The 16467-nt window shown below is 48.0% G+C and overlaps 1 protein-coding gene across 1 annotated transcript in view; it reads right to left on the minus strand.

Moving 5' to 3' along the window:
- Positions 1–3363: 3363 nt before the first annotated feature.
- LOC147663449 (uncharacterized) overlaps positions 3364–16467 on the minus strand; it is a 39529-nt gene continuing 26425 nt past the window's right edge. The window contains exon 10 of the mRNA XM_086950444.1: positions 3364–3447. Within this exon, the coding sequence (XP_086806570.1) occupies positions 3364–3447 (84 nt within the window). The remainder of the gene's footprint in view (positions 3448–16467) is intronic.

Raw genomic sequence — 16467 nt, forward strand, 5'->3', positions numbered from 1 at the left:
TCTGGAACCACTGGGTATCAGTCCAAACAAGCCCCAAAGATGTCTGGTTGTAAGTCAACCTTGTTAGACAAGCTATCCTAGAGGTAGCATGGACTAAGCAGCCTTAAAGGCTTAACTTAAGAGGTCGTGTTAAGCGAGCTGTTTTACCACATACAATCCTGTAATCAAATGAAAGGACACCACACAAGTATATATTGTAAAAATATATGTATTTATTTCTAAATTACTCCCCAGTACTCTTTATGAGGAAAGGGGCACAAGCGTTAAATCAAAAGCACAGTATAACATACAAAGTTGCACAATTTTGGATAAGGGCCGGTGGCCACTTAAACCATACTATAAAAGTGGTATAAGAGATACCAATGGAACAGTGGTTAGGCCTAGGGCCTAGAGGTTCGCTGGGAGCAGTCAGGACTAGCAATGCTGAAGTCGGGAGTAGCCTACAGGAGACGGGTGCAGCACGGAAAGTGCGGCTTGCACCAATGCAATGTCAATGGTGCGTAAAAGTTACACAAAGTGAATTAAAAGATACTTCCGCTGAACCTAGAGGAACAAAACTTTAGACACAGACCCTAGAGGTGTGTACCAGTGTGGGAACACCGGCGTTGCAATGTTACCTCACCCACAGGCCGTGGGTGCACGGGGTCGAAGTGGCGTCGGGTTTTGACACGCAGGCTCTTGGTGCTTGAAGCTGTTGCAGCTGCAGGCGATGTGAAGCAGAAGTGTCCGGTGCGATCCAAGGGTGGATCGAAGTAGAAAAGTACCTGAAAGCAGAGGGGACAGAGTCTGGGTCACTCAGCAGTGACCAGGGTGGAACCAGGACGGAACCAGGCAATGTCGGGCGCAATCAGGTGGTTGTCGATAGGCTTCTCTCCGCTGTCACGTGGGCTCTGGGGCATCTGCGATGTCCAGGAGCAGGTCACGATCTGTCCCACGTAGGCTCTCGCCGTCAGCACCGTCGGCTTCAAAATTGCAGCAAACAGCACTTGGCAAAAGCAATCCACACGGAACCGGGAGATTGCTTATCACTCAAACCAGGAGGGTCAGAGTGGGGGCTCCTTTTTACAGGAGCTGGGGCAGATCTGGAGCAACCAGAAAAGCGAGTCATATTCAAAGTTTCGTTGGCACAGGGGCCACAAGCCAGCTGGCAAGTGACCGGGCCAACGCGTCGAGCCAAAACAAGCAGAAGGGCCCCACCCAGCACTCGTCGAGTGTGGAGGGGGTAGCTTTGGAGCAAGTGTAGCTTGGTGTGGGGGCTTCTCAAACCCCGGTGCACAGCTTCGAGGATCACTCGTGGGCTGCACGGTCAGCGTCTCGTGGCCTTTTCAAGATGGCGTGCCCCACGCTTCCGGTCGCCTCCACTGGTCTCAGCTCTGCAGGGACTGTGGATCGGGCAGGGAGAAGGCCGGCAAGCTTGATCTCGTCGATCTCTGTCGCTCGAGTTCCGGCGGGAACTGCAACAAAGCAAGGGTCGAGGGCTGGTTGGTACCTGTTTGCACAGGGTGGTCACTCCTTGACCACAAGGGAGATTTTTCCGTCTTCTATGTTGAGTAGAAAGTCGAAGGGTCCAGAATTCGTTTCTTATGTTTCTTCAGGATGATCTGAGTTGCATTGGCACTGCTCCCACTCTTATTCGAATCTGGTGGGCTGGACATCCTGCTAGGTCCCCTCCTATGGGTGGGACCCAGAAAGGGGGTGGTTACACCCCTTTCCTTTGATCCAGGCCGCGCTGGGACAGGGGCTGGGAGGCCCCAGAACCGGTTTGGCCGGATTATGCAAGGGGCAGCCTTGTGCTCCCCAGGCAGTGTCTGGTTTCTTTGAAACCTCCCTACTACAATCCACTATCTCCTGTCTGGGGTGGTTTAACACCGCCCTGCGACAGGAAACCCTTTGTCCAGGCCACCATATGCTGAGTTTCGGTCAGCAGCAGGAGGCCAGACCCGTGTCTGTGGCAGAGGCATCCATTTTGTGGATCTGAGGCTCATTTTAAATCAACCGCGTTTCAGTAAAGTAACATGTCTTATCCCTCTAGAAGGGTGGAATGCTACCCCCGTCGCCAGAACTGGCGAGGGGGTAGTATTCCAATTCGTATGACACCTTACACGACATCTTTTGATAAAGCCAAACCAAAGTTGCTATATAACCGCGAGGATTATAAGGCGCTTAAGAGTATATGGTATGGCATTATCCCGGATCAGCTTAGGGAGTTGTTCCGACAGCTGCAGACAGGCTCAGCTCATGCCAGAGCTCCATCTCACATTAAACCACGCACTCTGCCTCCAGGATTGATGAGGCCTTCCATAGGGGTGGCTTACAGGCTATATATGTGTCCAGATATAGGTTTAGATATAGGTATACTATATCTAAGCAAGGGGTGATTACACCCACTTGCCCCAGCTGAGTGATCAGCCAGTTGTGTCAATTTAAGAACCAGCCAGGGGTGGCAAAAGCTATGCTTCAGCCCCTGGTAGGCCTTGGTGGCACCTATGCCCTGAGCACCTATAGTGCATGGTACAGGGGCTGACAAGGAGTCCATTTCCAATTGTGGTATGTACCTAGGGTACATGGAATCCATTTTACAGAGAGAGCAGATAGCCTGGGGCCCTGATTAGCAGGGAACCAGGCCAACTAAGTCGAAAACCAGCTAAACACAAGGCAAAAAATCTGGGGTAACCATAGTCAGGTAGGCACCTTCCTACACATGGCCAGAGGCATCTTAGCTTTCTGATCAAACCGACGATGGGAAATCAATCTAGTGATCCCACGTCTCACTCTAACTCCTCGCCTTCAGACTTCTTGAGCCCATGAGCGATTGCGACAATGGAGTGCGCTGAACACAGCAACCGTAGCTAAGTTACGAGCCCACAGGTTCCCCCTGATTGCCCAACCGCCATAACGAGATCGAACAAAAGAATAGGGTTTGCATAAAACGTATCGGATGAAAAGAAGTCTGAAGGCGAAGGCGAGGAGTTACAGTGAGACGTGGGATCACTAGATTTATTTCCCATTGTCGGTTTGATCAGAAAGCTTATTGAGACGTGGGATCACTAGATTTATTTCCCATTGTCGGTTTGATCAGAAAGCTTGTTCAGAAAGCTATGTGGTCCTGAAGAGAACTCTACAGCTACTAAGCGTTCAAAACACATAGACCAGTCTTTTCTAGCCATAAGAAAGTCCAACAAAGCTTTGAATTGTGTTTAAATAGAATAAAAGATGATTTAGGTTTCTATGGCATTTTTCCAAATCAAAAAGATTGAATTGTAAATAGAAAAGTGACAGCTGTGAATGTAGTGGATGTATGTTTGAATGTGTGTAAAGGTTGAATGAGACATTGAATGGGGGAAATATGTAAATGTAAATGTTTTACTGAGTTATTTGTGTTACAATCATGATGTGAAAAATGTAAATGTTCTGTAAATTTGAAAATGTTTTCTTCTTGACAAAAAGCTAATTAAAAAGAAAAAGATTTATTCATGACAGAACTAGAAGTCTATAGCACATGTTGTTTGGTCTTTTCAATATGGTTTCACTAATTAGGCTATAATTAAAAGAACAGTATTGGCATTTGTTTAGTTTAATCTACGCCTATTGTTTCAGCATTCCTCTCCCAGCTCTTACGCCCGACAACGCCGCCAGTTGCAACGTTGGTGACCGTTACTTCTGTTGCTACTCCCACCTGGTTCTTTTGTCCCCCGACGTCACTGAGTATCGGGACACTGTTGTGCGGACTAGTAGACAGAGTTTGGGCAACAGTCAGGGAGCGTCTGGGATGGACACTGATACGATCTGATGTGGGGAATGAAGAGACAGAGGTAGTAGCCAATCAGGCTGCCCAGTGGGCTTGTAACCCTGTTTACAGTGTGGAAGATGTGTGGAGTGTGATGAAGGACTATGAGCCTTTTGTACAGCAGCGTGCCCTTAAGCACATGTCTGCTACTTTGATCGGACTTTGTGAGCAGTGATTCAAGAATGCAGCACCAAGGATTATCAATGAAATTAAGGATCATGTGTACTTTGCTGATATGGCGCCCGGTCAAGTTTTTGGTAATGTTGCAATGTTAGTTCGTTATTGGAGTAGGTTGCTTGAGAAGAGCCCAAGGACAGTATCTCAGTTTCCGATGACGGAGGTCCACCCCATATATCACCCTGAAATACCAGAGCTGCGGGATCAGCATGATGTTGTTACTAGACCATGGGTAGAGGCCCATTTCCAAAAACAGTGGGTTTATACTCCATGGAACAGAAGTGAAGTTCTGTCTCTTAAGACTCTGTCACCTGATCCTATGAAAAATCTTACTGCTTATTATAAGGAGCTGACAGAGGCAGCCTCTTCAAGAGTAATGACACTTGCTGATATTGAAATGTTTTTTGGTCTGCTAGTTCCGGTTGATATTTTGAGACAGGTGCAACCACAAGACCATGTTGCAGAATTAGGGGGTACCTGGGACCAAATAAAGGCATGGGATCAGGATAGGAAGCCTGGCGATAAGCCTAGGGCAGACTTACTCTCTTTGCCAGTCTGTATTATCACGTAAAAGCATACTCTTATTCCACCAAGAAAGGTTGATTGGGACAAATTGTCGGCTTGTCAACAGAAGAAGGATGAGAGTGTGTCAGAGTTTTTCACTCGGTTTGAAGGTGTATTTCTGGATTACAGTTGACGGAGTTGTCCGATTGTTTGTTAATAGGTTTGTATCAAATTTACTCCCGGAGATCATGACTCGGTTGCAGGCGTCTGAAAGAAGCGATTGGTCCATAGGGACAATGAGGACAAGGAGAAGACGGAGAAAAAATCATAAGGATTCGAAGACAAAGTTGTTGTTACAGCAGGTTTCTCTGGGGCACGGTTGAGGACGTGGTGGTTCAGACCAGCAGCTTTAGCGTACTATCTGGAATACTGTGCGTTTTTCAAGGGGGAGGGACATTGGTGTAGAGAGTGTCCAGTGTTGTTGCAGAAAGTCGTGGCCCCTAGAGGACAAGGTTATCATGGACAGGGCGGGAAGCTGGCAGACAGGACAGAGCTCAGCATGCCACGGCCTCACAGGATGGCCCGGATAGTAACTATTTAGATGACGCTCGGGGCGGACAGTATTATCATGATGACTATGACATGGATGAGGTGACAGGAATGTCTCACAGCTAGGACTGCCAGGGACAGTTCAGATACTTGTAGATCAGCGTGGTCCTTACATTACTGCGGATTTGCATAGCTCAACTAAGGAGTTTTTGCTGGATACAGGTGCAACAAATAGCTCTATTTCTCGTTCTTTGGTCCCTGGGGCAGCTCGGTCTGGCCATAATAACATTTTGGTCGGTTGTAAGCCCCATTTCTAAACACCTCGCATTGACTATAGGTCTTTTTACTGTAGATTCACCATTTTTGTTGATGTGTAAATGTGGAGAAAATTTTATGGGTTTGGATTTGTTGAAGAAGTTGCATGCTACAATTTATTGCTCTCCAGAAGGTGTTTTCATGACTATAGGCCTAAACGTAGTATGTGCTAGACAGTGTTTGTTTAAGGATGCACCCCTTCCAGCTGAATTTAAGGACATGCCCCCCACTGTGTGGGTGACAGGTGACACAGATGTGGGATTGTTAAAAGTACCACCTGTTTCTATTCGAGTTAAAGACAATGCCAGTTTGCGCCGCATCCCTCAGTATAAAATACAGCAGGCAGGAGTGCGAGCTCTATTGCAGATTATACAGGATTTGTTTAAAAATGATGTGGTTGAGGAGACGAATGATAATGTTTGCAATAGCCCTATTCTTCCCAATCTTAAAAGAGCACCTCCGGGTACCTCTTCCGACGTCTATCGCTTTGTGATTGATTTGTGCAAAATTAACAAAATAGTGGTTCCCTAGTTCCCAGTGGTGACTGACAATACTGCTCTTTTTACGATGATTCCTTCTACAGCTAAATTCTTTTCTGTCATTGACTTAAAAATGCATTCTTCAGTATTCCGATCGATCCAGACAGCGGGTAATTGTTCAGTTTTACACTAGCTGGCAGAAGCTTTAGATTCTGTCGAGCTCCTCAGGGCTGTCCTGAGAGCCCTAGTAGCTATAGTCAATCTTTAAAAGCCCAATTGGACTCCCTTGCGCTTCCTGCAGGTAACGTATTACTCCAATATGTAAACGATATTCTTATAGCTTCCGACACTGAACAAGGTTGCAAGGATAGTACGGTTAAATTGTTGTTGCATTTTGCACACAACGGACATCAAGTGTCCCTTTTCAAATTTCAGTATTGTTGACACTAGGTCATCTATTTAGGTCACCTACTGTCGAAGGAGGGTAGGCGATTGACCCCTGAGCGCATCAGTACCATTGTTAAAATGTCTATTCCTCAAACTCAGAAAGATGTGCGTGATTTTATTGGCATTACTTCCTACTGCCATCAATTGTTTGCGCTCCCTAAGTGTGCATGATTGTTTGGCCTGTTCTCTTGGGCCAGCCAAACAGTGATGCTCATTTTGCATGTTACCCACCAGGCTGCATTACACAGCCTGGTGAGGAACATGCACAGGCTCCCTGTCACCATCTGAGCACTGAACCATGGTGCTCAGATCAATCACAGCACTGCATTGCAGTGTTGTGATTGGCTAAGAGGAGGGAACCTGTGTTCTTACTGGTTCCACTGAAGCTGAGGAGAAGGTGGCATGGGAAGGGACGAAGCAGCGGAGAGACTGTGGCCGGCAAATGGTAAGTGTTTTTAAAAAACATTTTGGGCCACCCCTCAACCCCTATTCCCTGCTAACCACCACTGCCTCATATGGATAAAAACAAGCATTTTCAAAGCCTATAGCTCTGGCAATGGGAGCCACCCTATTGGCTTTGTCAATGCTTTTTTTGCTTTATCATGGATTTTACACACTTTTATAGATGGGGAAACTGCTCTCCGTCATCCATGTGCTCAAAAAAGTAAGTATTACCACAGTAGTTTTAGGCACTTAAGGGATATGCTTGGTATGTAGTTGAGCTCATTGTGCAAAGACAGAATACCACCCCTCATAGTGAATTTAGCCAGTGGCAGACGTGGGCTGAACCATTGTCCCATGTGTGAGAAGTTGGCCTGGCATATGAACTTCACTATTCTAGTGGGAACCTTGTACCAGTCCAAAGTACCTTGTAGGTTTAAAGACAACCTATGTGGAAAGCTATCCTAGTGGTAGCTGTGGAGAACAGCCTTCAGGCTAAGTCTTAAAGCAGATTGTTTTACCAGTCTATAATCTCTTGAATGACCAAATGAAAGAGCACCACACCAGGTATATATCAAATATATATGTATTTATTATAAACACAACCCCTCTAGCCTCTGGGTGAGGTTAGGGGCAAAAATACAATACAAGAACTTAAATAGCACACAGTAAATAGCACAGTATACGTTTTGCCCTAGGGGCCTCACAAACCATATACTAAGAAAGTGGTACAGGTACCGCTGTGAACATAGAGACAAGACCTAGGACCTTTAGAACCGCTGGGGCAACCAGGAACCACCCAAGGTAGGGACGCAGGAGACCCACAGGGGACGCGTGCAGTGTCTAAACACAGCCGCAAATCACCATTGTCTTCTTTGGCGAAAGTTAAAGTTACAAAGTTAAAGATTAGGGATACTTAGGAGTGGACTACAAGGGAACCTCTTCAGTACTGGACTTCGAGAGTCAAGAACCACGGGAGCACCAAAGTATTCGTGTTACCTCACCCAGGGAAACCGGTTTTCGTCGTTGTTTCCTATGGAGAGCTGCAAAGAAGTGCTGCAGGCGACCAGGAGAAAAGTGTCCGGATGTATCCAAGGGTGGATCGGAGGTCTGAAGAACCTGAAAGAGAGAGGAAAGAGTCTGGGTCAGTAGCCAGTGACCAGGATGGTGACAAGAAGAAGCCAGCCGATGTTGGGTGCTTTCAAGTGAAGTAGGTGAAGCTTGACTCTTCAACCACGAAGACCAGGAGGCCTCCATGACAACCAGGAGCTGGAATTGAACTGTACCACAAAGCATATTGAGTGCTGCAGCGTCGGTATCCAGATTGGACACAACAAGCTCTGGCAACAGCAACCCACGCAAGATACAAAGATTGGCTTCGGTGCAGACCAGCAAGGTCTGAGGGACTCACTCTTTGCAGGGGAGTCAGGGAATATTTGGAGCAAGCAGGAAAGCCCAAGAAATAGAAGAGTTACCTTCATGGGGACCCACCAGTCGACGGACCTTGGATCGCAAAGGTACCTCAAGCAGAAATGTTAGAAGTGGGCCCACGGAACACTTGTGGAGTGTAGGCTCATGATCTTCAATGCAAAAGATGCTCAGGGATTGGTCTACAAGTATCCCAATGCACAACTTTGGAAAAGCTCAGAAAGTTGATGAACAAGCAAATGTGCTAGATGTCCAGGAGGTCCGGTACCATGTCTCTCGTGATGGCTACAGGTCTCAGCTTCGCTGGGAACTCGTGTCAGCCTTGGAGATGTCTGAACGTCCATGTCCTGTGTCGCAAATTCTTCAGGGTCTGGCAAGAGCCTCGAAAATGCAGACCGGCAAGATGCTTATTTGGTGCCTGTTTGAACAAGGGAGTCACTCCTTGACCCCAAGGGATATTTTCACCGTCTTCCAGTCAATATGGAATGTCGAAGGTCCAAGATTTCTTCTTCAGAGTTTTGTCCAGGGTAATCTAAAGTCCTAGGGACTGGGTTCCTATACTTATACTAAGTTTAGGGGTTGGACTAACTCTAGGGTCCCACCTATGGGAGGACCTGGGAAGGGGGGGTTTACACCCCTTGCCCTTTGTCCAGTTTCGCGCCAAAGCTGGGGCTGAATGCCCCAGTATCCGTTTGAACTGGGAAATACATGGGACACCTTGTGTGCCCCAGCCAGTGTCTGAAAAGCATTCACTGAATGCAACCCACCCTGCCACAATACACTAAAGCCTGTCTGGGGAGGTGCTGGCACCTCCCTGGAAGAGAAACCTATTGTCCAGGCCTCCCCTGCCGGAGTTTCATCCAGCAGCAGGAGGTCAGACTAGTGTCTGTGGAAGTAGCATCCATTTTGTGATGCTGGGGTTCTTTTAAACTTTTACCGGGAAAGTAAGTGTGTACATGCCTTCTCCCTCTAGAAGGGTGGAATGCTACCCCCACCACCAGAACTGGTGGGGCGCTAGTAATCCAAAGTGTTTGACACCAAACACAACATGTTTTGATAAAGCCAAACCAAAGTTAGCATGAGCCGAGAGGATTATAATGCACTTAAGAGTTGGGCCATATTTCAGACCAGCTATAAGGAAGGTATTCTGAAAGCTGCAGAGGGGCTCAGCTCATGCTAGGGCACCCTCTCACACAAAATAAAGCACTCTGCCTGCAGGATTGTCAAGGCCTGCCATAGGAGTGACTTATAGGTTTATATATGTCTGTTTTAAAAGGTAGATATAGGTATACTATATCTCAGTAAGGGGTGCTTACACCACCATACCCAGGCTGCAAGTGCAGACCTGTGGTGCAATTTTGGAAGGCTTCCCAGAGGTGGCCTAATACATGCTTCAGCCCCTGGTAGGCCTCTGGGGTACCTATGCCCTTGGTACCTAATGTACCATATACTGGGTACTCACAGGGGTAACCCAGTAACCAATCTGGTGTGTACCTAATGTACAGGATATCAATTTACAGGGAGAACAGCTAGGCTGGGGTCCTGATTAGCAGGGCCACAGCCAGACCTTAGTCAATCAACCAGTGAAACACAGCAAAAAGTGGGGGTAACCATAGTAAGCATATCCTACTCTCCTACGCCCCCCGCCCAAACGCAGGGACATTAAACTAACCTTGACCAGTTGAGTATTCATGTTCTAAGTTTAAATATCTGGAGAGTCCATCTGCCTTGGCATGGTTACTCCCAGGTCTATGTTCCACTGTATAGTCCATCCGCTGTAGGGAAATGGACCACCTGAGAAGTTTGGGGTTTTCACCCTTCATCTGTTATAGCCATAAGAGCAGCTTATGGTCTGAACAGTGAAGTGAGTACAAAACAAGTATGGCCTCAGCTTCTTCAGAGCCCAAACCACAGCAAAGGCCTCCCTCTCAATAGCTGAATAGTGAGGTGTGGTGTATGCACTACCTACTCTAGTTGGTTTCCTACGAAACCTCTCTTGAGTTGTGGTGAGGGTGTGCTAGGCCCTTACCACACACAACTCTAAGTTCAGTAGAACTTACTGTATTATAAGCTTGGATAATATGTACCTACTGGTACCTTTAGTGGTTTTTCAAATGATATCCTCAAGATTATCTGGTAAAACAATGCAAGCTGGAATCCCACAGGCTGCACACCAATGTGAGAAGTTGGCCTGGCACATGATGTCCATTATTCTAGTGGGCACCTTGCACCAGTCCAAACGACCTTGGTTGATGGTAGGGTTAAAGACAACTTATATAGAAAGCTATCCTAGTGGTAGCTGTGGAGAGCATCCTTCAGGTTAAATCTTGAAGGAATGTAAAGCTGCTTGTTTTACCAGTCTATAATCTCTTGAATGACCAAATGAAAGATCACCACACCATGTATATATCAAATATATATGTTTTTATTCTAAACACAACCCCTCTAGTCTCTGGATGACGCTAGAGGCAAAAGTACAATACAAGAACTTAAATAGCACACAGTAAATAGCACAGCATACGTTTTGCCCTAGGGGCCTCACAAACCGTATAATAAGGAAGGGGTATAAGTACCGCTGTGAACATAGAGACAAGGCCTAGGGTCTGTAGAACCCTGGGGCAACCAGGAACCACCCATGGTAGGGACACAGGAGACCCACCGTGGACGCATGCAGTGTCTAAACACAGCCGCAAATCACCATTGCCTTCCATGGCGAAAGTTAAAGTTACAAAGTTAAAGATTAGGGACACTTAGGAGTGGACTACGAGGGAACCCCTTCAGTACTCGACACTTCGAGAGTCAAGACCCAGGGGAGCACTGAAGTACTTGTGTTACCTCATCCAGGCAAGCCAGGTGCAAAGGTGTCTTTTCGTGTCGGGTTTGGTAGTTGTTTCCTATGGAGAGCTGCAAAGAAGTGCTACAGGCGACCAGGAGAAAAGTGTCTGGATGGATATACAGGTGGATCGGAGATCTGAAGAACCTGAAAGCAGAGGGTGACTAGCCAGTGACCAGGATGGAGACAAGAAGATGCCAACCGATGTTGGGTGCTTTCAAGTGAAGTAGGTGAAGCTTGACTCTTCAGCCACGAGGACCAGGAGGCGTGACAACAACCAGAAGCTGAATTCGAGCTGTCCCACAAAGGATGTCTTGTGCTGCAGCATCGGTATCTGGATTGGACACAACAAGCCTTGGCAACAGCAACGCACGCAAGAAGCAAAGATTTGCTTCGGTGCAGATCAGCAAAGTCCGAGGGACTCACCCTTTGGAAGGGAGTCAGGGCACGTCTGGAGCAACCAGGAAAGCCCAAGAAGTAGAAGAGCTACCTTTGTGGGGACCCACCAGTCAACGGACCAGTGATCGTGAAGGCGCCTCGAGCAGAAATGTTAGAAGCGAGCCCACGGAACACTCGTGGAGTGTATGCTCGTGATGTTCGCTGCAAAATATGCAAAGGGCTTATACTATAAGTAGCCCAATGCACAACTTCGGAAAAGCTAGGGAAGTCAATGCGCTAGCAAATGTGTTGGATGTCCAGGCATTCCGGTTCCACGTCTCTCGTGATGGCTACAGGTCTCAGCTTCGCTGGGGACTCGTGTCAGCCTCGGAGATGTCTGGAGGTCCGTGTCCAGTGTCACAGATTCTTCAGGGTCCGGCAGGAGCCTCGAAAATGCAGACCAGCAAGATGTTTCTTTTGTGCCTGTTTGAACAGGCGGGTCACTCCTTGAACCCAAAGGAGATTTCTTCCGTCTTCCAGTCGATATGTAATGTCGAAGGTCCAAGATTTCTTCTTCAGAATTTCGTCCAGGGTAATCTAAAGTCCTAGGGACTGGGTTCCTATACTTATACTAAGTTTAGGGGCTGGACTAACTCTAAGGTCCTGTTAGAAATGGGGATCTCTAGTTGGCTAAGGCTTCCGCCAAAGCCAGGCAGAGACCACCACTCTAGTCAGGGAAAGGGAGTTACACGTCAAAGATAACTCCTGCTCACCTCCTTGGTAGCTTGGCACGAGCAGTTAGGCTTATCTCGGTGGCGATGTGTAAAGCATTTGCACAACTCACACAGTAACAACACACTAGGCACACCACAAAAGGAACTCCACACAAGATTATATATAAAAACAGCCTTTGTATTGTAATAAAACACATTAGATAGTAATCACACCATATACATTTTGCCAACTGGAACAGGTAATATTTACAAGGGATTATTTACACATGACAGGGCAACTTGGGCCACTGTCAGATTCAGCACTTGGTAAAAATACTAAAAGCAAAAATATATCATGAACTTAGAACACAGCCAGTAATCACTGGCAGACACTATACTCAGTGTCAAACTGTAACATGAATCATAATAGGCACAGTATCACATAAGGCGAGAACTCTCTTCTGCGCCAACCCCAAAAGCTAAAATCTGGTAGACCATAATCTCCCAAACATAACTTGCATTAGAAACTAAACTTAATAACATAACCTGTGGTAGGGAATAAATCAAACCTAGACCACAATAGAGAACCAAATAAAACATAAGACAGTAGGTAAAACCTTAATAAGCATAAAAGCACATCTATAAGCATAAATCAAGGTGCATAAACCATACTACATAAACATTGCATTTCCTAGCACCTAAATAAATTACACTAGGGCCTGGCCCTATAAATCTAGCAGTCGCGAGGGCCAACTGGCCATCTCTAAGGGGCTCAAATGCCCTCTGTCCAAAGTCAGGGCAGGCTGCCAATGCAGTGACGGTCAAAGGGGTGCACTTGGCGCAAACCTGAACGTTACAGCTTCCCACTACTTGCTGGGCAGCTGGGAGTCCTCAATGAAGGGCCTAAATGTAGCAGCTGGCACTAAGTGCTGCGCAGCTATGCAGGCCAAGGTAGGGCAAAGGAGTGCGTCTCACTCCTTGACTTAACACATGTCCCCTAAAATGCAAAAAGACCTAAAGGGTGCAGCTGCCCACTACTTGCTGGGCAGCTGGGAAGTTAGAAAATGCTGCATGGGCTCACAGTAGCCCTTAGGACAAAATGTGCAAAGCGTTGGAGTCACACGGGGCTCAGTAAAAAAATAATGTCCCCCTGGGAGCCATCTGGCTCTGAAAACAACTGGGGGCTTGTTGGAGCCACGGAGGCTCTGGAATCAAACATGCCCCGAGTTGGAGCCATGCGGGCTCTGAGAAATAATAGGAAGTTTTGGAGCGATCTAGGCACCAAGAAAAAATAGGAAGCATTGGAGCCATCTAGGCTCTACGAGTAATGTGGCCAAAAGCATGGAAGCTCCACGGGGCTCTGTGGAGAAAAAGGGGCCCCAAGCCCCTCACGGGGAGTTTAAACAAATCAGGGCCAAAGCAGAACTTGCCCCTGAGCACGGGGGCCCACGGGGGCTCCCAGGAGGTGGATTAACAACGTTGGAGCAGCCACTGCGAGACGGGCTGCTCTGACTCTGCCTCCTCCCCCCCCAAACTCCATCGAGCTGCACTCACCAGCTCTGGAGCAGCGCCTTCCACGCGGTGCTCTCTCTCCACCAGTGCTGTCTTCTCAGTGGCAGAAGGCAGGCTCTGGGGCCAAGGGACTCGGATCTCCTCTCAGCGCGACGGGGAGCCTCTCCGGTCTCCCCCTCTACATGGGAGACCAGCCAGGTGCGAGACTGCTTCCCCAGGCAGGGTGAAGCGGAAACGGAGTTCACCAGGCCCCGCCCATGTCCTAGGGATGGCGCCTGTCTTCGGGGTTGCACTGGAGCAGCCCGGAGCGAAAAAGGCTGAAAGCGCGGGCTGGGCTCCCGCAACGGTCACTAAAGTATTATCGGACAATGAGGGGTAGGCTCCCATGGGTTGAATATAACTGTAGAAGCGGAGTGGGCACCTACGTTAGACTCAAATAAGCGGTGTGGGCACCCGCATTAATTATAAAGTAGAAACAAAGACACAGGGTGCACACCTGCGCACTGGGGATAATTAATTATTACACAAGCGGACACAATGCAGGGTGGGCACCTGCAATGGATTATTAAAATAAGCGGGCATAGTTGAGATAAAGCGCCCAGGCGCTAAACGTACAGACACCCAGCCCCAAAGGGAACAATAGCTTAAAAATAGTCCTAGTGCATAGCTGGGACAGGAAGAAGGGTCCCAAGGAGTCCCCCAGGCAACCAGGGTCAGGGCAGAGCCCAGTGAGATAAGCCTTCCCCTGGGCCCCAGCATCAGCACCCCCCTGGTAGATTCAAGTCCACAAACTGAGGTTCCGTGACAATTGTAAGTGGTGTTTTCGACTCGCACGAATATGGTCGAGTCTGGTATCTATGAACCGCAAATGACGAGTTTAGTAAGTGTGCGCAGTTTCGCTGTGCTAACTTAAACCGTTCGTTTGTTATGTGGGTTTTTCATCTGTACCCACGGGTTCCATCTTAGATACGGCATCCATTTTGTCTCTTGCCCTCAAAGTAGCCAGCGGACGGACGATGTCCGCTTCGCGACCCTGGGACTCCCAAGATATTTGCGGACGACACATATCCTTTGTAAGTGTCTTTATGATGAGGGGGATGCTACTGTAAAGCAGATGGTGCCGCCCGAGGCTCATCTTGCTGCATGGACTTATTGTCTCAGCCGTGCATCTCATTAGGCACGTCCCTTTGATGCCTGTATCTCGTGTTTCCCCGATACCTCCCCTTTTACACCCTTTCCGATCTCCCCACTGTCTCCGTCTTCCTCTACACCTGTTCTTGTTCCTACTTCGATCTGTTTATTACCGATTGGAATGTACTAATGTTGGGAAGATGGGTTTTTACAGTTGGGAACCGCCAAATGTTTCCGCACTTATGATCCGGACCTTGTGTGTTTCAAAGTGACCAAAGCGACCCCTCTGGGGGATGATGGTGGGAACCGGGTTGTAAACTTTTGTGTGCCATGTTGTCTTATGGGTAAAAACTGTATAAAAGGAGCGATCCACAGAACCAATTTGAAGCAGTCTCCCCGAACTACACTCGATGTACTTCCTGTGATATCTGTGTTCCCTGCAGCAAATAAACCTTGAATCTTTGACGCCGAAGGAAGTGTCCCGTGTCTCTGTCATTCGTACGCCGGAGCAGGTTACCCACGAAGGTTTCAGGTGTTGTGCCCTGGCACCGCTGGGTCCTACAGAACCCAGTCCTTCAGTTGGCGCCCAACGTGGGGCTGCATCAGTGGTACCGGTCCAAGCCCGACGATCGTGAGGAACTTCGTGTGAAATCTCCGAGGGAAGGTGCACCCCGCTTCATCGATCCTGTTGTCGAAATAAGTGGCCCGAAGACTTTTCCCGCGAAGATTCCCGCCTCCTGACGGCTGCGACGGACTGCTGCCCTGACTGTAGACCTGTTTTGGCGCCTGGCGTAGACCTTGGTAGAGCGAGACGATTGACGGGCCTTCCTGGTGACGCCATTGATCTTTGAGTTAAGTATTTGTGGGTCGCTCCCAGAGTCCTTAGTTGTTGATACTCTAGCGAGTGTTTTTGTTGTTGACGCTGTGAGAGTGTTTTTATCGATGACACTTTGTTAGCGTACTTTGTTGTGTTATTTGACGACTGCAGCCGCCAAAAACCGAGGGTTTTGTTCTTTGCTGGGACGTGGTAAATCCCGTAACCCTTGAAGTTTGTGAAACTCGGCTAGTGTGCAAGATGCCTGGTCGCAGTACTTTGTTTAGTTGTTTCAGGCCTTGTGGTACGGATTCCCGACTGGAGGACTCGTGTCCGATACCTCCGGTTGGAACTCCCACGTATGAACTGTATAGCAAACATGGACTAGGTCCGATTACTTTTAATGATTATTGGATTAAATACACGAAGAAGGACGGTGACCTTCGTTGGCCACCTCATGGTAGCTTCGAGGCCCCGATCTTAGATAATTTAGAAATTAAATTGTTCGAAAGAAAATCAAGGCCGGCCATGTTTGACGCCTTTCGGTTGTGGCGCAAAGAAGCCCGACAGAAAGAAATCAGACAGACTAAACGTAGTCAGCGAGATAATGTTGCTACTATAGTGAAGAAAGCAGAGCAATTTCAGCGTGATAAGGAGGTTAAGGATAAGGAAGTGTTTGATAGACTACAGCGTATGACCGTTGATAAATGTTATCCCGCTTTGCCTACGGAGTCGGAAAAGAAGGAAGAGCCAGTTGAGGATCCTTTAATGTCTTATCTCATGAAGTCGCCACCTCCGTACGTACAGGGTACCGCAGCTCCTGTGGTTCCCGCCGTGCCTATTCTTCCGCCTATTCTTCCCCCGCCTGTTCCTCAGCCTGCACCCGCTCTTCCGACTGTTCCTGCTCCTTTGCCTGTTTCTATCCCTACTGCTCCTCCGCTTCCACATACTCCTGCTCC

Source organism: Lissotriton vulgaris, unplaced genomic scaffold (assembly GCF_964263255.1).
Source record: "Lissotriton vulgaris unplaced genomic scaffold, aLisVul1.2 SCAFFOLD_1791, whole genome shotgun sequence".
NCBI lineage: Eukaryota > Metazoa > Chordata > Amphibia > Caudata > Salamandridae > Lissotriton > Lissotriton vulgaris.